The 23,712-nt window shown below is 37.4% G+C and overlaps 1 protein-coding gene across 1 annotated transcript in view; it reads right to left on the bottom strand.

Moving 5' to 3' along the window:
• Positions 1 to 1,537: 1,537 nt before the first annotated feature.
• polr2m (RNA polymerase II subunit M) overlaps positions 1,538 to 23,712 on the bottom strand; it is a 53,892-nt gene continuing 31,717 nt past the window's right edge. The window contains exons 6-19 of the mRNA XM_061893557.1: positions 22,873 to 22,986; positions 22,642 to 22,794; positions 20,595 to 20,720; positions 20,374 to 20,502; positions 20,212 to 20,306; positions 20,006 to 20,111; positions 19,007 to 19,090; positions 18,678 to 18,784; positions 17,416 to 18,576; positions 13,139 to 13,172; positions 12,965 to 13,083; positions 10,870 to 11,382; positions 10,375 to 10,597; positions 1,538 to 2,076 (exon numbers count right to left, since the gene is read on the bottom strand). Coding sequence (XP_061749541.1) covers positions 1,933 to 2,076; positions 10,375 to 10,597; positions 10,870 to 11,382; positions 12,965 to 13,083; positions 13,139 to 13,172; positions 17,416 to 18,576; positions 18,678 to 18,784; positions 19,007 to 19,090; positions 20,006 to 20,111; positions 20,212 to 20,306; positions 20,374 to 20,502; positions 20,595 to 20,720; positions 22,642 to 22,794; positions 22,873 to 22,986 — 3,108 coding nt within the window. The 3' untranslated portion in view covers positions 1,538 to 1,932. The remainder of the gene's footprint in view (positions 2,077 to 10,374; positions 10,598 to 10,869; positions 11,383 to 12,964; positions 13,084 to 13,138; positions 13,173 to 17,415; positions 18,577 to 18,677; positions 18,785 to 19,006; positions 19,091 to 20,005; positions 20,112 to 20,211; positions 20,307 to 20,373; positions 20,503 to 20,594; positions 20,721 to 22,641; positions 22,795 to 22,872; positions 22,987 to 23,712) is intronic.

Genomic DNA, 23,712 nt, shown 5'->3' with positions numbered 1-23,712 from the left:
AGCAATCAAAAGGGGCTTGAAAAATAATATCAGCAACATTTCCTCAAGGTTATCAAGGGGCATCTTTAGACGTCACTCTGACCTGGATGACCCCCCGCACCCCCATCACCTAGAATGTTCTTCCTCAAAGAGCCGTCTTTCGGCTTCAGGTTGTTTGAATTAAGATGACAAGCAGTTTAAGTGCTGGATGAGGAATGACAGGAAAGATACCGTCTGTAGCTGGCACAGCTTATCTACCAATGTTATTAGCAAAAGCTGAGGGATGCTATTAGCCATGTTACATTAACCTGCTGCCCGCCCATCATCGCTTGCCATGGCCAGCAACAACATCGTCCAAATCCAGTCCAGATGTCTTGGGCCTTTCAGGTTCAATATTTCACTCCCTCCTGGATTAACGCTATCGAGCTTGTCACTGATCTCTGCGTGATAACACCTCACATGATCTTTGACAAGCAGTGCCTTCAGCTGCACTGCTCAATGACTTATCCCACCTGCATATTTGCTCCAAGCAAACACTATAAAATGCTACTTCAACAAATACCTAATAGAAAACGCACTGGGCAAAATTGTGTTGTTTCAGACTCTGATATGTCAAATTTTGACTCTGGACTAACTTTTTTTTTAGATTATTCATATTACCACTATTTCAGAGAAAATACAGGTAATCCAACTTGCACTGTACTTGTTACTCCATATTGACAAAACCTGTGACATCACAAATGTCATTGTTAAAAAAAATCATTGCAAAACACAGAGGTTCAGCGGCATCTAAAACAGCACATAAGCTCAAGCCCAGATCTAGGAACCTTATGATTTGGCAGCGTTTAACACAAGTAGCAAATATTGTAACAACATTGCTAAGTCAGAAAAGTTTTAAAATCATAAGTCACTTTTAAAGGGGACCTATTATTCAAAAAAACTTTTCTTACCTATTGGTAACGGTTTTAGTGTATTTGGGATCTGCATAAGTCTCGAAAATTTGAAACTCAACCATAAAGGCATTGCTGATTCATTTACAAAACAATCTTGCCTTCATACTTTCTCCAAACACCGTTTTGAACTTGCCCAATTTGTGACGTCAGCGGATATCTCCATATGGTAAAGTTTTACCTGAAAAGCTTTGCGCGAGTACACCATTGTAGTCAATAGGTTCCTCTTTTTCTTTATTCTTTTGTTATGGGGCAGCCTGGCTCTTATGTGCACATGCATCCTACATCGTTACCATTTCTACAAAGTAGAGTACAAAGTAGCGTATAGTTCCAATTAATTGTATTTCTGTAAGTACACTCCATATGGTAGCGCTAAAAACTACACTATCGCTGAGAAGGGAGAAGATGCAGTTGAAGTGAAGGCACGTAAATAAGACCACCCACAAAACGGCGCATCCTGAAGAGGCGGCCTGAAAGCACCTTAAAAATGGTCTGTAAAACATAATCTAAGCAAATTTTTGACCAAAGAATCCCCATAATAAGTTATTTCAAACACAAGTGTTTTAAATGTAGAAAAATGTCAAACGTTTAAGTAAAGCTCATGCTCATGTATTCAACAATAAATTAATTTATTTATCATTGTTTGTATATAAATCAAAATCTTGGACATGAAAATGACTTTTTGCTGCTAAAATTTCTCAATCATGACTTTCTGTTGTTTGCTTTAAATAGTTAAATGTATAAAGAATTGGGTGTTCAGTTTGTGTTGGATGTCATATTTGATCAAAGATTTCAAATGCAGCACCTGCATCAACTGCATGAGAGTATCCATGCAAGAAATGCCTGATACCAACCATGTGATAAAGTTTGTGGCATTTAAATTTGAAGGACTGTTCAGGCAAATTGTCCCCAAAAGTTGTCGCCCTGGGAGTAAAATCCCTTCCTATTTGGTGCCGATTACCAGCGTTTCCTCAGGGTTCAGAGATCATACGGACTTCCAGGATCAGTCTTCTTCTGAGGAGAGCTGTGCTCCTTCATCGTGGACCTCCCTGTACGCCGCCACGGAGCTGCTGTCAGGAATGTAGCTGCCCATGGAGATCTTCAATCCCTCAGATAGTTTTTGTGCTGCCATCTTGGCCTGCAGATCCTGTCATGAACCACAACACAAGACTGGCTTGTCACACTCTGCTAAATGTAGGTAATAAGCTTGAACTAATATGCTAACAGGCTGTCTTGCGTTAGATCAGTGGTTCTCAAATGGGGGTACGTGTACCCCTGGGGGTACTTGAAGGTATACCATGGGGCTACTGAGATTTTTTAAAAATATTTAAAAAATAGCAACAATTCAAAAATCCTTAATAAATATATTTATTGAATAATATGTCAACAAAATATGAATGTAAGTTCATAAACTGTGAAAAGAAATACAATTATGCAATATTCAGTTTTGACAGCTATATTTTTTGTGGACATGTTCCATAAATATTGATGTTAAAGATTTCTTTTTTTGTGAAGAAATCTTTAGAATTAAGTTCCTGTATCCAGATGGATCTCTATTCCAATCCCTAAAGAGGGCACTTTAAAGGCCTACTGAAATGAGATTCTTATTTAAACGGGGATAGCAGGTCCATTCTATGTGTCGTACTTGATCATTTCGCAATATTGCCATATTTTTGCTGAAAGGATTTAGTAGAGAACATCGACAAACTTTGCAATTTTTGGTCGGTAATAAAAAAGCCTTGTCTGTATCGGACGTAGCAGACGATGTGCGCATGACGTCACGGGTTGTAGAGCTCCTCACATCCTCACATTGTTTATAATCATAGATCATGGCTACCAGCAGCTAGAGCGATTCGGAACAAGAAAGCGACAATTTCCTTATTAATTTGAGCGAGGATGAAAGATTCGTGGATGAGGATATTGAGAGTGAAGGACTAGAAAAAAAAAGAAAAAAAATGATTTAATTAAAAAATAAAATAAATAAAAAAAGGCGAGGGCAGTGAGATGATGTTACTAGACACATTTACTCGGATAATTCTGGAAAATCATTTATCTGCTTATTGTGTTACTAGTGTTTTAGTGAGATTATAAAGTCATACCTGAAAGTCAGAGGGCGGCGGTGACCGCCAGTGTCTCTGAGGGAAGCCATATGGAGGAGCCAAGAAAGTCACAACTGCCTTTTTGACAGCTGCTGCAGGAGGACGCAAACTGCGCTCAAGTCTCCGGTAAGAGCAGACTTAATATCACAATTTTCTCATCCAAAAACTTGCTGGTTGACATGTGGTAGAAAAACAAGTTCGCTTGACCGCTATGTTCCATATTAAAGCTTCACAACAAACAAAGGCAGCTGCAATCCACCGCTTTCCACCAACTGCATCCTTTTTATAGTCTCCATTATTAATTGAACAAATCGCAAAAGATTCAGCAACACAGATGTCCAAAATACTGTGTAATTATGCGATGAAAAGAGACTAATTTTAGCCGTGAGTTGTGCTGGGCTAAAATGTTCGCTCCAACCAATAACGTCACAAGCACGCGTCAACATAAGCGTCATCATTCCGCGACGTTTTCAACAGGATACCTCGCAGGAAATTTAAAATTGCAATTTAGTAAACTAAACCGGCCGTATTGGCATGTGTTGCAATGTTAAGATTTCATCATTGATATATAAACTATCAGACTGCGTGGTCGGTAGTAGTGGGTTTCAGTAGGCCTTTGAGTTGATGATTACATCTATGTGTAGAAATATTTAATTATAATTGAATCAATTGTTTATTTTTCAACAACTTTTTAGTTATTTTATATATTTTTTTCTAAATAGTTCAACAAATACCACTACAAATTAGCAATATTTTGCACCATTATACAATTTAATAAATCAGAAACTGATGACATAGTGCTGTATTTTAATTATTTATCTCTTTTTTTCAACCAAAAATGATTTGCTCTAATTGGGGGTACTTGAATTAAAAAAATGTTCACAAGGGGTACATCACTGAAAAAAAGGTTGAGAACCACTCCTTTGGTTTTTTGCATGTGAGGTTGCATAATGTAGGCAAAATGCTACCACCTAGTGTTGTTAGCAGGATAATGCATCCTAATGTTCACTACATCCATCCATCCATCCATTTTCTACCGCTTATTCCCTTTGGGGTCGCGGGGGGCGCTGGCGCCTATCTCAGCTACAATCGGGCATGAAATGTTCAATTTTTTAAATGTATGCATTTCATAATTCATCTTTTTTCAAACTACTTCTGAGACATAAAAAGGTGAATACTGGAATTATGTTTAGATTTGTTGCTCCCATAAAAACAGAAGTTAGGGCATGGGTTAAAGTTGAAAGCAATACATAAGCGAGTATTAAACATACAAGCAAAAACGAAGTGTAGTTCCCTAAAATGCAATGTTCATTCATTTAATCTGCTTTTATAAAGAGAACATCACTGAAATGTTCAATTTTTTAAATGTATGCATTTCATATTTCATCTTTTTTCAAACTACTTCTGAGACATAAAAAGGTGAATACTGGAATTATGTTTGGACTTGTTGCTGCCATAAAAACAGAAGTTAGGGCATGGGTTAAAGTTGAAAGCAATAAATAAGAGAGTATTAAACATACAAGCAAAAACATGAAGTGTAGTTTCCTAAAATGCAATGTTCATTCATTTAATCTGCTTTTATAAAGAGAAAATAATGCTCAAATGTTTACATTTTTGGGTTGGCATTTGAGTTAGAGGTGCCTCCAATATGTATATTACTTTATTTAGCTACACTCAAAGAGAAAAATATTAGAACAACAGTAAAACTTGTCTATAGTGACCATTTAAGACAAACAGTAAAAGTGTCAACTTTAGACAAATGGCCACTGCATGCGGGTTGGGATTGCGATTGTGGTATATTGACGATGTACGATATGAATTATATACATTTGGCTGACAATAGAGCTTTTAATACTATTGTTGTATTGTGATAATGCATGTTGATGACACATTCTAACTAATGTCTAATGTCCAACAAATTTGACGGCGACAAAACACTAACTTGTTGTCAACGCAATGTAGTGTCAACGCAATGTAGCGTCCTCGCTGGTGGCTAAAGTCCCTCTAAAGTGAAAAGCCACTTCTAAGTCAATAATCCTCGCCTGCATGGTAGCACATAAAGTACATTTCTTACAAGTATGATCTCTGGAGGCCAAGGAATAGCTAAATATGCTACACTATACATCCCAGGAGGATATGCAAACAGCTAACCGCAAGCTAGAGCTCTTCAATATAAACAAAGGTGGATGAATCAAAACAAGTAAAGACACTAACAATATCAAGTACAATGCCATCATATGGTTGATACTACAGTGGTTTGATCAAAATGTTTTATTATCAAAAATATCTTGCCGTTTTTGTCACGTTTACAAACTCCCCAAAGTCACTGGACCCAGGAGGACATTAAGGGCAAAAAAAAATTGATATTACAACTAGGAGTAGGAAATAATTTAAATATTTAATTGATATTGTTACACCACCATCCAGTGTTTTTGTCCAATGGTAATTGTGATAAAAATGGAATTGTTGGATGATCTTGAAAATCTTAAGTATCAGTATCAGCGTTGGTTTTGACCAATACTCCCCATGTAAACTACTTATTATATTGTATATATTTTTTGTTATATTGTATATTATCATTATATATGGTATTTATTATACTTAATTTATAGTAATCCATCCATTTTCTACCGCTTGTCCCTTTCGGGGGTGCCTTTTTTCCCCCCAGTTTTCAGTGTACATCCTGCCCATGGAACACAATTTAACAAACTATAATATATTATATCATCTTTATGTTGATGATACACAAGTATATGTCCCTTTAAAAAAGAAAAGTGACACGAGTTTAAAATCACTTTTAAATTGTCTTGAGGACATAAAAGCATGTTTGGTGGTAAACTATCTAATCTCTAAAAAAAGGAAATCCTTTTATTTGACATAAAAAGTAAACCAGAATGCTAACCCCTGGGTCCTGGTCCCCCTGATGCCTTATTTTAAACCCAAAGTCACAAACCTTGGTTGTAGGTTGGACAATGATTTTAAAATGGAACAGTAGATTAACTCTGTTGTAAGCTCCAGTTTTTATCATCTAAGACTTTTAGCAAAAATTAAATCAGTTTTATCTTGTAACGACTTTGAGTGGGTCATCCTTGTTTTAATTTAATCATGTTTGGACTACTGCAATTCACTCTATGTTGGGATGAACCAGGCCTCAATCGCTTATTGCTGCTGCTTGTCTTTTAACTGGCACTAAAAAACATGAGCACATTACTCCTATTTTTGCATCCCATTACTTGCTCCCGCAGATCATTTTAGAATTATTTTTAAAATGTTATTCTTTGTTTTAAAACTTCTTTAACGGATTAGCACCACAATAAATGTCAGAACCTTTAAAAATGTACACGTCCACAAGGTCTCCAAGGTCAGCTGATCAGTTTTTTCTTGTCGTCCCAAAAACCCGTTTAAAATCCAGAGGGGATTGTGCATTTTCTGCTGTGACTACAAAACTTTGAAACAATATCCCCTTTAATGAGTTTTAAATCACGTCTTAAAACATACTTTTTCTCCTCTGCTTTTAAACCAGCATGAGAGTTGTGCGATTTTAGTCCATTTTATTTTCTTTTATTTATTTTTTTCATAGTTAAATGTTTTATACAATTGAGTCCTTAGTTTTATCCTGCTTCTAAATGTATGTTTTAACCCCTGTGCAGCACTTTGTGAAACTTGTATTGTTTTTTAAATGTGTGTATAAATGAAGCGGATTGGATTGGATAACTAGAACAGTGATTCTCAACCTTTTTTCAGTGCTGTACCCCCTGTGAATATTTTTTAAGTCAAGTACCCCCTAATCAGAGAAAAGCATTTTTGGTTGAAAAAAAGAGATAAAGAAGTAAAATTCAGCACTATGTCATCAGTTTCTGATTTATTAAATTGTATAACAGTGCAAAATATCGCTCATTTTTATTGGTGTTTCTTGAACTATTTGGAAAAATATATATAAAAATAACAAAAAACTAGTTGAAAAATAAACAAATGATTCATTTGTAAATAAAGATTTCTACACATAAAAGTAATCATCAACTTAAAGTGCCCTCTTTGTGGATTGTAATAGAGATCCATCTGGATTCATGAACTTAACTCTAAACATTTCTTTACAAAAAAAGAAATCTTTAACATCAATATTTATGGAACGTGTCCAAAAAAAATCTAGCTGTCAACACTGAATATTGCTTTGTTGCATTTCTTTTCACAGTTTATGAACTTACATTCATATTTTGTTGAAGTATTATTCAATTAACATATTTATAAAAGATTTTTGAATTGTTGCTATTTTTAGAATATTTTAAAAAAATCTCACATACCCCTTAGCATACCTTCAAGTACCCCCATTTGAGAACCACTGATATAGAAAATACAATGCGTAATCATCTGACACGCAACATACAGTACATCCAAATCTTTATTTATATGGCACTATTGACGAAATGTTTCCAAAGTGCTGCACATTGTAAAAAAATATTCTAAGTTAATCCATGTAAAATACCATTAGATAAAATAATGAAATAAATACAAATACAATAATAGGTTAACACAGCATACATAATAATCAATTAATACATCCTCACTAACTGAGGAAAATGTCAATAATTTACACAAGCATTAGGTGCACTTGCCATCCAAGTTAATCATCCATCCATTTCCTACCGCATGTCCCTCTCGGGGAAGTAGGGAGTGCTGGAGCTAATCCTAGCTGCATCCGGGTGAAAGGTGGGGTACAGAACAAATCGCCGTCCCATTGCAGGGCCAACACAGACATGTATATGTAATAATATGCATAAAAGGCTTCTCTGGCGGCTGACGTATAAAGTATTGCGTCATTTCCACTTTTGGGATGTGAGTGCACACAGCATAGATACATATCTTTGAAATACTAGGGATAGGTTGATTGGCAACACTATATTGGCCCTTGTCTATCTGTGTTAGCCCTGCGATGATTTGGTGACTTGTTCAGGGTGTACGCCGCCTTCCACCCGAGTGCAACTGGGATAGGCTCCAGCACCCCCTGCGACCCTGAGAGCGACAAGCGGTAAATATGGATGGATATATGGATAGATACGCGGGAACTACAGCTGGCCACAAAATGAAAACAATAGATAAACGCCCCTAATTGGGCAGTAGCCATGGTTTTAATTTTCATGCCTTCTCTAACCACGGAATGCTCAAACACTTTGCCCCTAGCAATGTAAGCTTGCAGCTGAAAACGGAGAGTCGTATCTACAATCCGCTGATTCATATATATATGGCTGACAGACGTGTTGTTGCACTCGCACTGTGGATGTTAGTGTCTCTCCAGACTTACTAATCTATTTGGTAATTTCCTCTTCTTAGCTGGTTATTTTTTGCTGTAATGCGGCTGCAGTTAGACTTTTGTGATTTATGAAACTCCATGTCCAATCGACGTACATCAAAGAATCGATCATTTTACCTCCCTTTGTTGGTGATTTATTTTAAATGTTTGAGAATAAATAAAGGTAGAGTGCCTGCTGACACGCGATAATATGACGTGAAGTATATACGAACATAATTATAGTACGTACGGCAACACCCACCCTGCATGAAAACATCCGTGGTAGATTTACAAACCCCGTTTCCATATAAGTTGGGAAATTGTGTTATCTGTAAATATAAACGGAATACAATGATTTGCAAATAATTTTCAACCCATATTCAGTTGAATATGCTACAAAGACAACATATTTGATGTTAAAACTGATTAACATTTTTTTTGCAAATAATTATTAACTTTAGAATTTGATGCCAGCAACACGTGACAAAGAAGTTGGGAAAGGTGGGAATAACAACTGATAAAGTTGAGGAATGCTCATCAAACACTTATTTGGAACATCCTACAGATGTGCAGGCTAATTGGGAACACTTGGGTGCCATGATTGGGTATAAAAACAGCTTCCATGAAATGCTAAGTAATTCACAAACAAGGATGGGGCGAGGGTCACCAATTTGTAAGCAAATTGTCGAACAGTTTTAAAATAACATTTCTCAACGAGCTATTGCAAGGAATTTAGGGATTTTACCATCTACGGTCCGTAAAATCATCAAAAGGTTCAGAGAATCTGGAGAAATTACTGCACGTAAGCGATGATATTACGGACCTTTGATCCCTCAGGCGGAACTGTATCAAAAACCGACATCAGTGTGTAAAGGATATCACCACATGTGCTCAGGAACACTTCATAAAACCACTGTCAGTAACTACAGTTGGTCGCTACATCTGTAAGTGCAAGTTAAAACTGTACTATGCAAAGCGAAAGCCATTTATCAACAACACACAGGAACGCCGTGTTGTCTGACGAGTTCACATTTCAAATTACGTTTGTAAACTGTGGACGTGGTGTCCTCCGGAACAAAGAGGAAAATAACCTTCTGGATTGTTATAGGCACAAAGTTCAAAAGCCAGTATCTGTGATGGTATGAGGGTGTATTAATGCCCAAGGCATGGGTAACTTACACATCTGTGAAGGCACCATTAATGCAGAATGGTCCATACAGGTTTTGGAGCAGCATATGTTGTCATCCGAGCAACGTTATCATGGACGCCCCTGCTTATTTCAGCAAAACAATGCCAAGCCACGTGTTACAACAGCGTGGCTTCATAGTAAAAGAGTGCGGGTACTTTCCTGGCCCGCCTGCAGTCCAGACATGTATCCCATTGAAAATGTGTGGCGCATTATGAAGCGTAAAATACGACAACAAAACCCTGGACTGTTGAACAACTTAATCTGTACATCAAGCAAGAATGGTAAAGAATTCCACTTTCAAAGCTTCAACGATTAGTTTCCTCAGTTCCCATACGTTTATTGAGTGTTGTTAAAAGAAAACGTGATGTAACACAGTGGTGAACATGCCCTTTCCCAACTACTTTGGCACGTGTTGCAGCCATGAAATTTTAAGTTAATATTATTTGCAAAAAAATAAAAAAGTTTATGAGTTTGAACATCAAATATGTTGTCTTTGTAGTGCATTCAATTGAATATGGGTTGAAAACAATTTGCAAATCATTGGATTCCGTTTATAGTTACATCTAACACAATTTCCCAACTCATATGGAAACGGGGTTTGTACTTCTACTGCAAGTGAGCATCATTGGTGATTGCTTTATTTATCAAATTACTAAACGTAAAGTTTTTATATCGCAATTCATATTGCAGTAAGTTTATCTTAAAATGAGTAAATCAAATAACAACTGAGACTCTATTTATTAACATCATGCATCTATCAGCAAATTTGTGGCCGCTATACAGCATAAAAATAACAATTCCGGTGAAAAATGAGGGAAATCTTTGTGGCCGCTAACACAGGTTTGACTTTAATTCAGCACCCAGACTAACCTGCTGTTTCATAGCCTGTGCTCTCAGAAGGTCAGCTGACTCTTGCAGAGACAGAAGCTGGGCTGGACTGTGGTGGAGAGGAGGTAGCTTTGCTGCCGTGATGTCATCCAGGTGTTTCTTGTCACGTTCCCTCCTGGCCTGCGCCGAGAGCGGCGATGACCCCTCGGACGACTGGCTGGGTGATGAAGAGCCAGACGAAGAGTTGTCGCTTCTGTTTGGCAGCCTGGAAAGTCAGAAACATGACTAAGCGATCCGTCCATATACTGCTTGAGAGATAAGGCCCATCCCAGCTGTCGTTGGGCGATAGGCTCAATCACATTCACACTTATGGACAATTTAGATTTTCTAACTAGCGTAACATGCATGTATCCAGACAACCCCCAGACCCTCCCACCCCCCTCACACACACACACACACACACACACACACACACACACACACAAACACACACACACACACACACACACACATTTTGTTTTAATATCATCTACTCACTGGTTTGGTCTGAATTTTTGACGAGGGCGAGAAGTGTTCTCTGATCTTTGGAGGACTGTCACAATGTGAGGTATTTGGGTCGGCTTCCTAAAGAAGTAATTGTCCTTTTTTTCCTCGTTTTTCCCATTAAGACCAGTGCTAGTAGATATTGTGACCCTGTCTAAGGCCTCAGCAAGGTCAGCCTCTTTTGTCCTGACAGAGATCAGAGAGGCCTCAGAAGCAGTCATCTCCATGGTTTCAGCAGCAGCCTCTTTCCTGAGAAGTTCACTCGCAGTGTCGTCTTCCTCCTCTGCAGGAACGCAGACAAGCGACCCTTCAGTCAGTTGTGGTGTGGCGAGCTCACTTCGTCGCACGGTGAAGGCATGTTGGTATTTGGACTGAAACTCTGCTCTGGCTGCTGACACCAAACTCTTCTTCCTCTCTTCTTCATCATGTTGCTCAATGGCGTGGTTTATCTTTTCTGCAAAGTCCCTTAACTTCTTTCCTTTGTCGGGAAGGGTCTCGATTAGTCTCCTGCAAACAACACTATAAAATATCAACCGCTATCATTTATGATGGATACAGTAACAGGTTACATTCAAGTTGTAAGTACAGTTTTAAAGTCTTAACATTATTGTATGATGCCATGAATTAATGTAATGTACAAAATGATCATGCAATATGTACTTATTTGAAAGACACATCTGCACAAATCAAACTAAAATCTGCATACTATGAACACAACCCCCTAAAGAATAAAAATACCTGCTTTGTTTAGGCCTGCGGTCCAGTAATATTTCTTTATAATTTTTCTATAATGTTGTGTATACATTACTTTTAAAAAATCATATTTATTGTTTTATTTGCAAAGTTTCAGTTGTTTCCTCATGCTATACGTGGATATTTGATTGTACGGTTTGTATCTTAATCACGTGAAGCATTTTGTTAGTTCTCTCAGAGAAATGCTACATTAACAAAATGTACTTACCGGTACTCTTATTCAATAAACTTATATTATGTAATTGTTTGTAAATTAAATGATCAATGCCAGTTTTTTGGTACATATATTGAATTTGACTGTATGTGCGTACATTATATTTCTGATTCAGGACAGTACATCACTAATTATTTTATAACACTGTATTGGCCCTAGTTCAGGGGTGTCAAACTCGTTATCGTTGTGGGCCACAACGATAACGAACAGGTTTTATCCGGCCCGCGGGATGAGTTTTCTAAAAATAGACAAATTAACCTGAAATTTTTAAATGAAAGAAGCAGCTCTTCTACAAGTGTCTACCGGATGTTGGAATAGCAATTCTTTGTATCTCTGGATGATGGTACATATGTACAAAATAAACCACATGATGTTAGTACATAAATCGAGGAACATTATCAAACTACATACATGGCATACTGTAATTTGATTTTCATATTTTTTTTATCTTGATAGATTGAAAAAGAACACCATTGAGTTGACTGATAAACATTATCACATCATTCATTCAGAAAATATAAATAATGACAAATAAAGATAGAATACTATTAACCGCAACATGTAAGTGTAAAAACCAACAACATTATGATTTGTACATTTTCAGAATGTGCTTCTTCTATTTTTAAAAACAAAAAACAATCTGAAGGTGTCTTTATTTTTAAGTTATCGTGCAGGGATTTTACCAGTCCAGCCAACTTGGGAGTACATTTTTCTCCATGTGGCCCCCGATCTAAAATGAGTTTGACACCCCTGTCCCGCCGTGCTGCCCTAAATGTAAAATAGTGTTGTAGGTGTATGTGGACCCCGACTTAAACAAGTTGTGGGTGTTACCATTTAGTGGTCAATTGTACGGAATATGTACTGAACTGTGCAATCTACTAATAAAAGTTTCAATTAATCAATCAGAAATATGATGCAGGTAAGTGTGAGCCAGTGTCAATCACGACATCCACTTTGTGAATGTCTTGAAAATGTCAAATAGAAACTAAATGAGGTAGTTAAGTTTACTCATGGAGAACACAATCAAAATCATACGTGAAACTCTTTTAACTACTTTGTCAAGAGTTATGTAGAGCGTGTGTGCGTATAACGTCCATGTATTTGGCGCAGTGCTCATCATACTTGTTAGAGAGAATGGCGTTCTGTCGCAGCAGTAGTTCCTGGAGCTGTTCTCGGCTGTGGTTGTTCAAGGGACCCACCTGGCCCTGCTCGCCTGTCCGTGGCGAGGACATCGCGGCTAGCTAAATAAGTTAGCTCCAGCCGCTCGCAAACACCGAAACAGCGGGAAGCTGTTACTCTGCTCAACGCAGCATTTTCCATGAAACGAACCCTTTCCGACAAATCAGATTAATCTTATCAGACGTTTGGTGGGTAAGAAAGCTGAATAAAAACAAGTAAAACGAAAAATATATTTAAAATCCAGGCGACTGCATTTTTTAAAGTGTTATTCTTCTTCTAATGTGACATTAAATGCATTCTACAGCCCTTAGTGGTGGAAGGTGGTAGTGCGAGCCATACAACACAGTTAAAGTGTTCTAGCGTCTCTCAGAGGCCAGATCTATTATAACAGGATATCTGTGAAAACGATGATGCTGTGTTCCAGATTTAAATTGTTTAATTAATCTGAATGAGCCTATGACTTTGCACTTTGTTTATTATATACATATTTTTTGTATTCTATTTTTATTTTGAATATTGTCTGTCTATCTGTGTTGGCCCTGCGATGAGGTGGCGACTTGTCCAGGGTGTACCCCGCCTTCCGCCCGATTGTAGCTGAGATAGGCGCCAGCGCCCCCCGCGACCCCAAAAAGGGAATAAGCAGTAGAAAATGGATGGATGGATGGAATTTACAACCCCCAGGCGCTTTTTTGTACTGTTTTCATAATGTTTTATATTGTTGTTTGACTTACTATTTGTAATTGTTGAAATTTATAAATAAACATTTTAAAAACAACAAAACAAAAAAAAAACAGGCAATCACGTGGCAACCCTTGTTATTTTTCTTTCTTTCATACCATATACCATACCCACTTTATTTATAAAGCCCTTTAAAAAACAACCACAGTAGAAGAACAAAGGGGCGCATCACAAAGAAATGCAGGGAAAAAAGGACAAACTAAAAATAAGGTTTAAAACAGAGGTGAAATACACGCACACACACACATACACTACATATATATATATATGTATATATATATATGTGTGTGTGTGTGTGTGTAGTGTACGTATGTGTGTGTGTATGTGTGTGCGTGTATTTCACCTCTGTTTGAAATGGATGGGATGGATATATATATATATATGTAGAGAGAGAGAGAGAGAGAGAGAGAGAGAGAGAGAGAGTAGTCTGGGATTCAATCCCGGGCTCGGGATCTTTCTGTGTGGATTTTGCATGTCCTTCCCATGAATGCAGGTACTCCGGCTTCCTCCCACTTGCAAAGACATGCACCTGGGGATAGGTTGATTGGCAACACTGAATTAGCCCTAGTGTTTGAATGTAAGTGTGAATGTTCTGTTTATCTGTGTTGGCCCTGCGATTAGGTGGTGACTTGTCCAGGGTGTACACCGCCTTCCGCCCGATTGTAGCTGAGATAGGCACAAGCGCCCCCCACCACCCCAAAGGGAATAAACGGCAGAAAATGGATGGGATGGATATATATATATATATATATATATATATATATATATATATATATATATATATATATGTATATATATATATATATATATATATAAATATATATATATATATATATATATATAAATGTATAAATATATATATGTATGTATATATACATGTATATATATATATATATTTATATGTATGTATATATATATATATATATATATATGTATATATATATATATATATATATATATATATATATATATGTATATACAGTGGGGCAAAAAAGTATTTCATCAGCCACCGATTGTGCAAGTTCTCCCACATAAAATGATGACAGAGGTCTGTAATTTTCATCATAGGTACACTTCAACTGTGAGAGACAGAATGTGGGAAAAAAAATCCAAGAATTCACATTGTAGGAATTTTAAATAATTTATTTGTAAATTATGGTGGAAAATAAGTATTTGGTCAACCATTCAAAGCTCTCACTGATGGAAGGAGATTTTGGCTCAAAATCTCACGATACATGGCCCCATTCATTCTTTCCTTAACACGGATCAATCGTCCTGTCCCCTTAGCAGAAAAACAGCCCCAAAGCATGCTTCACAGTAGGTGTGGTGTTCTTGGGATGCAACTCAGTATTCTTCTTCCTCCAAACACGACGAGTTGAGTTTATACCAAAATTGATACATGGATGATGCAGCAGAGGATTGGGAGAATGTCATGTAAACAGATGAAACCAAAATAGAACAGACCTCTGTCATCATTTTAAGTGGGAGAATTTGCACAATCGGTGGCTGACTAAATACTTTTTTGCCCCACTGTATGTATATATATATATATATATATATATATATATATATATATATATATATATATATATATATATATATATATATATATATATATATATATATATATACATATATATTATCTTAAGAACAATTTTGTTAGATAAAAAGCAAAAAAGCAATTAAAAAGTTAATACCAGTTTAAACAGTTCAAAGTCTCATGCTGAGTTAAGAGCCAGTGAGTAAAAATTTGGTTTTAAGAAGGGTCTTAAAAGTAGCAAAAAAAGGGACCTGCCTCACATGGAGAGGGAGTTCATACCAGAGTTTGGGAACCACAACAGAGAAAGCCCTGTTCCCTCTAAGCTTGCGCTTTGATTTGGGTACCTCCAGGAGAAGCTGATCAGCTGACCTGATCATTGACTGAAACATTGTTAATGTTTTACTTTATTATCTAACACACCACCGTAATTGTCTTTGTGGATGAGCCAATTTCATGCACTTCCTCCTGCTAAAAAGTATTACTCAGGGATCTAGGGATAAATTATCTTTCATCTGGAACCCTGCACAAATTTATTTGAAAGGACTCAAAACTATGCCCAATTAATACGACCTAGCAGTGAGCATTATTGAATTCTGACGACCCAAGTACTTCTGTAGAGATTAAACACCCCATTATACACTTGATATTCATAAAACAATGTTATTTACATTGTAATATGATTTTGTATTAATATTTACAAAATAGTATCACTTTATTAAGGTTGTCCTTTTACTAAATTATTCTATTTCCTAATTCCGCCGGACACCTCTTTGATTTGTTGAAACAAGCCTTTCACCTGTGGGTTTTGTTTACATTTTTTTAAATAAAAAAAATAGCATTGTTTTAATAGTATGTCTTCTCTTGCTGCTTACATCCATCCATCCATTTCCTACCGCTTATTCCCTTTGGAGTCGCGGGGATTATAGAAAATAAACTCCTAACAAAAATGTTAATGTTACCTTGTTTGGTGTAATCTTTTTCAGCACAAGACCACAGAAACAGTTATTCTTTCATTTTAACATACTGGACCAGAAAAGTTTGATTTTTTTTTTTTACTATAAAAAAGACTGTAATCCTTTTGGGCCTGTATTAACAGTTTATTCAATTCAGATTCAAGAATCCGAATAAAACATAACAAGTATGTTGTGAATGATGAATATTCAAGTCAGCGAAAGGAATCTAACCAACTTTCACAAATAGTTGCATACTTGTGCATGTGGCATGTAAGTCCTCTTTTTTGTTTACAGTTGTATAATCTAATAATAAATACAACTAATTATAATATGTAACATACCCTGTAGCAAATGAGATGTTTAATATGTTCATTCTCACAGCAGGATTTCAGGTAAATAAATATCTTGTGCGTGATGTGATCATTACAAAATATAATTTTAATTCATACAGTGGCAAATATAAAATGATAAGAAAACACACACACGCACACACGCACGCACACACGCACGCACACACGCACACACTCACACACTCACACACTCACACACACAGTACAACCTTCACTTGCAGTCCCCATTTGCAGTGTGGGTTCCATTATAACGATTGTAAACAAAAGAACACTCATTTACAAAATATGTTACTTTGTATGAGAAAGTATGTACACATATAGATTTTTAACTTCTATTTTTTTATACGCACACACACACACATATATATACATATATATATATATATATATATATATATATATATATATATATATATATATATATATATATATATATATATATAGTTGCACTTTATATGTATAGTGCAACTTCAGCAAGGATCAAGTTTACCCCAACTGGGGCAGGGAAATAAGGAATACATTGAATCAAAGTAAACTTACAATATTCATAAGTATCATCATCAGATTAGTTTTGATAAGAAAATGATCGCTACTTATATTTATACTGATACTAAGAACATATGAACGTCAAATATTTGGTAGGACTGTGCTCCTCTAAAATGTGCATAAATATGAGAGGTTTTACACACTTATTTGAAAAAATTGGATTTCACAATGACTCTGCATTTGTCCTCCGCTAGCTGTCGTATCGTATGAAAATGAAAATAAAAAGTTAAATGTAGCTCCAAAAACAAAATTATCCCTGTATATCACTCTATGTTTATATTTGCTGTTATTTCCATTAATTTCGTGAAAGGTGTATCCATGCAATGTATCCTTGGTCCTGTTCTTCTAGACGACGTTGAAGATTGGTCTGGATTTGATGGCGTCTGAGTGTCCACCTCGTCTCCGGTCCAGCTCTCTGAGGTTTGGGATTCAAATGAGATCGAGCTGGAGTAGACTGTTTCGCTTGGCGGCGTCGGGTTGGCCTCTAAGTAGCGGCTGTACTCAACGGGCGTGTAGCGAAGCAAACTGGACCCCAGCCTGCTGGCCGGAGGTTTGTTAGGCTTAAACGTCCTCGGTTGTTTGTGCATTGTTAGGTAGGGTGAAGGATACTGCTGTCTAACAGATGCTTCTGTGGGAGATGACGGTTGATCTACCTGGGGTGTTGTTTGTGTGGGTGATGATGGTGAGTATATGTAGGGTTGTGTTTGTGTGGGTGATGATGGTGGACTAGGGGATAAGGGTAGTAGTGGTAATGGAGGTTGTGTGGGTGATAATGGAGGGTCTATGTTGGGTGTTGTTTCTGTGGGTGAGAATGGTGGGTATATGTGGGGTGTTGTTTGTGTGGGTGATGAAGGTGGGCTTGGGGATAAAGGCAGTGGTGGCAATGGAGGCTGTGTGGGTGAAAATGGTGGGTATATGTAGGGTGTAGTTTGTGTGGGTGATAAAGGTGGGCTGGAAGATAAAGGCAGCGGACGTAATGGTGGTTGTGTGGGTGAAAATGGTCGGGATATGTAGGGTGTAGTTTGTGTGGGTGATGAAGGTGGACTGGTAGATAAAGGCAGTGGTGGTAATGGCGGTTGTGTGGGTGAAAATGGAGGGTATATGTAGGGTGTAGTTTGTGTGGGTGATGAAGGTGGGCTGGAGGATGAAGGCAGTGGACGTAATGGCGATCGTGTGGGTGAAAAGGGTGGGTATATGTAGGGTGTAGTTTGTGTGGGTGATGAAGGTGGACTGGTAGATAAAGGCAGTGGTGGTAATGGCGGTTGTGTGGGTGAAAATGGAGGGTATGTGGCTAATGGAGGTGACATTTGTGGTGGAGGTGGTATGGCAAATGGTGGTGGATCAGACGGAGAGTGTTCTATGGGACTGAGAACTCTCTCTTCATGAAGAATAGGTAGTTCATCATCATGCCAAGGAACTTCGTCAACTCTGTTTGAACAGTCAGATGTTAAACAAAGACACCGCACCCCTCACCCGACGTCAATACCACACACCCTTCGTTAAACACAATGTAACAACCTGCCGCTTACCTTGGGAGAATATTGTAGACTAGTCTTATCTCCCCAGTGTCCACATCCTCTTGCTCACTATTCTGTGTGGACATAAAATACTTGAGCTTGTCTTCTAATTCATTATTCTAGGAAAAAGCAAAAGAGGAAACAAGACTGTCAGGGTGAGGTTTCATGCAAAGACTGCAACAGTCACCTTGTATATGTGAAAGTGGCTTGAAAGGCGCACAAAAGGTTTCCATAAAGTTGAGGCTATCCAGAAGTGTGCACCAAAAAGAAAGTTACCTGCTTCCACCAACCCGCATTGAACATACACTCATGCACAATAACACACCAACACACAATCTTACCTCACACTCCACCATTGCAATTCGGTCCAGCAGTTCCGAGATGAACATGTCCTTCTGAGCGACTTGAGTTCGTAGTGTTTGCACCTTGACAATTTCAGGAAAAAAAATCACTCATTATCACCAAATCAAAAGATAGCGTGAGGTCATTAGATGAGATTTGTAATCTGGCAGTGCGTTGGACAGCAAAGAGGATTAGTAGCTACTGTTACGGCACAGCAAGTATGTTGTCATCGAGCTTTGATGGACACTTTTTGAAAGATGGTCATTCTTTGTCATAGTAGAAATTCAAAATCACTGTTATTGTCATTTATTTGTAAACATTATAATATGTTTTCCCTATTCCTCATAAACTTCAACTTGTCCTTTTCCAAGAGGAAATGCATACAGGGATTAAGACAAATTTATTAAGACCAGAGACGATAGGCAGTTGGTACACACAGATATTCCTTTACTAAGATGACTTAAGAAGTGCGGACTAATACACTGTACTAACTTATAGATTTTTTTTCTTTGTAAAATTATTTGTATTGTTTTAGGGGGTCAAGCACCAGCTAAAATGATTTCAATTCATTTTAATGGCAGACGTTGATTTGAGATAAAAGTGTTTTACGTTAAAAGTTCCCTTACAGACCCAGTTAAGCTCGTAAGTTGAAGTTATATTGTACTTAAGTCTAATATTCTTTTATATATCTGCAAAACTGATATTTAAGAAAGTTAACTATAACCACCTGTTTGGACATCCAAACAGGTGCAATAACTATGTAATAACTACATTACTATAATGTAGTTTTATAGTAAAAATTGGTATTTATTGTGTCTGATTTGACAACTGATACTGGACCTTTATTCATTATTTCCCCAAATATTTCTATTTGTATCGCTATCACTTGCTCTAATCAGTTTTGTTTTTACTAGATGTCCTGTACCCTAGTTTGATATGGAGGTCGCCTATCCTGCAGAGATATTAACACAATTGGCCAAAAAAATGACCTCTTTTACCTCCTCAATCATCCCTTTGACCTTCCGCTGTTGGCAGAAGACCATGTCGTTTAAGTGTTTGATTCTCTCCCTGAGATTTCCAGATTCCCTTTGTAGATCTTTGGACCTGCAGTGCCACCGAGAGTCAACAAAACAAAACTCGGAAACAGCTGTTTGAACAATAATCTCAGCGTATTGTCTTCTCTCGTTGGACACACATCAAATACCTCATGGCTGCAGCTCCGTCTGTTGTATCGCTCAGGTCCAACAAGCGAAGACGACGCTCACATTCCTGCAGTTTTTGCTGGAGTTGACTCTTTTCCTGTGAGGTTGGATTAATGTTTACACAATGTGCATGCAGCCATGTTGTTGTTTTTTGTAGTTCTTACTGTTCCCATGCAGTCAAGCAGGCGCTCCAGTTCAGAGATCCTCTCATCCCTCTCTGCAATTTTGGCCTCTGCGATCTTGATGTTCAGTTCTGCTTCCTCCAGCCGTCTGATGTACTCGTCCAGTTGGGCCTGTGTAAGCAAAAACATTGTTTTAAATGTCTCAGTCCGTGTCTTTTCTTTTGGCAATGATTGTATCACATTGATCGAAAAGCAAATAGAACCTGAAGTATTTCAATCTCCTTTTTGTGTTTTCTTTGCTCTTCAAGCAGCTGTTCCTCATAGTCCCCTTTGAGCCTCATAGACAGCTCCATTAGGGCTTTACTGTTGGCCTCCCGTGAAGATTCCACCTGAACAAAAAAGCAAAGATGACCACCGTGCTCAGCGGAATGTTCCATATCGATTACAAAAAACTGTGCAAGGTGCTTTTGTTCTGCAGGAAAAAGAGACTTCTAAATGCTGGCTGAGGAAGGAAGTTTTTCATGAAGCACTGTGACCATTGACTAATTATAGCAAAGAATCCAATGAGTGGGATAGTCAGTCCTGTAGGTGGGACTATTTAGAAATTTCCCACACAGCTCAATGCGCTCTACAAAACAGTTAGGGCCCAATCTAGTAAGATCCAAATAAATAATATCTTCAGAGTAAAAACATTGTGAGCACTGTTAGCGGGTGTTTTGCGGACGACCTACTAAGATTGGCTGCGCAATTTATAAGCAGTGCAAAAGTGCAGAGCGCCTTATTTAAATGAGGATTTTGATGTGTTCTATGCCGGCTGTCACGATCAAACCTGTGCTGCTTTCTTATGTTGTGGAATATGCAGCAGAAAAATATAACATGATCCACATTTTTTGGACAATATAGAAGTGTGATATATAAACATAGCTTATTTTTATCAGGGCAAAGGTGCGCTCTGGGAGGCACTACAGTTGTTATTTTACACATGGAATGATCCAGATGCAAGAAATTGCAATATGCAAGATGTTTTCTTTTGTTTTATGCAAGCAAGCACCAAAACAAATCAATTTGCTTTAATCAGCCCCTTAAGTCATCCAGCAGCTATAACATTATACAATGTCATTACAGAATAGAATACATTTATAATGTTTTTTATTTATGACAGTCCAAATATGCTGATTCACATACAGATAGAATATCCTCTCCCTCAATCATCTGTCTTTGCAGCATACAACTGTGCTAGTTTGCACATACTTTCTGTACGTGCTAAATATAGATGTGAAAGAGCGGCCACAGAACAGTTTTACCCTTGATATATCACATTGCAAATTTTACTTGATTATATTTGTATCTTCGCCTCCCAGTTTTGTGGGTGTTCTAATAATCAGCACATACTCCGCGTATACATAAGGAAAGACACTCTCAATGGTGTTTTGAAAACATTCTCTATTTTGCTCATTTAAGAAATGCAATTGTCTGTGCAGGAGCTTCGTACCATTGCTTAGGTGCAGAACCAAGTTTTCACGTGTTTTAATGCATGCAAACCTTTAGTAGATCAGGCCCATTGTGTAACAGTATATGAAGCGCCACACAATTTGATCCAAGCACATGTCGGCAACATTTTGAGTAAGATTTTTTGAAAAACATGGCCACTGTCAAGCAAAATGTATTTGCCGACTTAACAAATTGTTTAATGATCATAAAACATTGATGGACTGCAATTTATGCACCCGAGTATGTATTAAAAACCATTTTCAGCACAATCCATAGGGGGCACCAAAGATTTGCCTACACTCATCCTGCCAGACATCTACTTTTCTCATGCATTCCAATTCATTCACATACCTAAAGGTGTTCTATTTCTTTTACATATGACTGAATGTACTAAAAATGCATAAGATAATAGAAACGTTTAGATATCTGGTAGATTATATTGTGGCGTTCTGTCACCGTGCATTGGTATTTATTTATATATTTAAAGGCAGTGTTCTTCATACAGCTCCTGTATTACCTGGTGCCTGTAAACATTTTTAAGACTATTTTGATGATTGCTTCTCGTCACACCAGTAAGTTCTATAATGGAACGTAGTGTGCTAAACCGGTCAGGACACATGCAAACAATACATTGTGTGTGTTGAAGGTGTCATCTTTTCTCACTCAATACTGCACAACCTGTCCTACGTCTCTTAATAGACTGTTTTGTTGGAGCAGGCAGACTTGTCACACCTGTAAGGTGACGACTGTGTCCGTGAATGTGTCAGAGCAGGTACTTCCACAGTATAGGTAAAGTGTCTTCCTGCAAAAACATCCAACCTGAAGTCTCAGATGTTGGTTTTCGGCGTGTGCTACAGCCAACTCTCTCTCCTTGGCTCTCAGCTCTTCTTCTGTTTTCTCACAGGTGCTGCGCAAATTCTTCATCTCGTCCCTCGTGTCCAATTTGGTTTGACAATTATCTAGGAGGGATTTCTGCAAAGGGAACACAAATGGTACATGTCTTACTGCAACACTATGCACACAAATTACTTCATGGTTGTTACTGGTCACCTGCAGGCCGATGTTGGCAGACAAAAGGGAGCTGTTCATCTGATCAAATTTCTCCATGGCTGCCGTGCGGATTTTCACCTCTGACTCTAGATTCCTGCGGCGGGAGTTGGCAACCTGTAAAAACACGTGTATGGACTGATTGGAGCTTTTTATTGGTAAATGATACATCAAATGATGAAATACATGTACATCATCCTACAACAATCGAATTGAAGCTCCTGAATTGTAATCAAATCATATATGTATATATATATATATATTGTATATATATATATGTGTGTATGTATATATATATATATATATATATATATATTTAACTATATATATATATATAAATATATATATGTGTATATATATATGTGTATGTATATATATATATATATAAAGGGACGGCGTGGCGCAGTGGGGGAGTGGCCGTGCGCAACCCGAGGGTCACTGGTTCAAATCCCACCTAGAACCAACCTTGTCACGTCCGTTGTGTCCTGAGCAAGACACTTCACCCTTGCTCCTGATGGGTGCTGGTTGGCGCCTTGCATGGCAGCTCCCTCCATCAGTGTGTGAATGTGTGTGTGAATGGGTAAATGTGGAAGTAGTGTCAAAGCGCTTTGAGTACCTTGAAGGTAGAAAAGCGCTATACAAGTACAACCCATTTATTTATTTATCATATATATATATGTATATATATATATATATATATATATATATATATATATATATATATATATATATATATATATATATATATATACATATATATATATATAAATAAAAGAGTATTCTAAAGCTTGCATTCAATTTAACCAGAATAACTTACAAAACACAAAACCAGTGAAGTTGGCA

The sequence above is a fragment of the Nerophis ophidion genome, linkage group LG02 (genome assembly GCF_033978795.1).
Source record: "Nerophis ophidion isolate RoL-2023_Sa linkage group LG02, RoL_Noph_v1.0, whole genome shotgun sequence".
Lineage (NCBI taxonomy): Eukaryota > Metazoa > Chordata > Actinopteri > Syngnathiformes > Syngnathidae > Nerophis > Nerophis ophidion.
The sequence above is the reverse complement of the archived record's forward strand: the minus strand, read 5'-3'. Positions and strand labels throughout refer to the sequence as shown.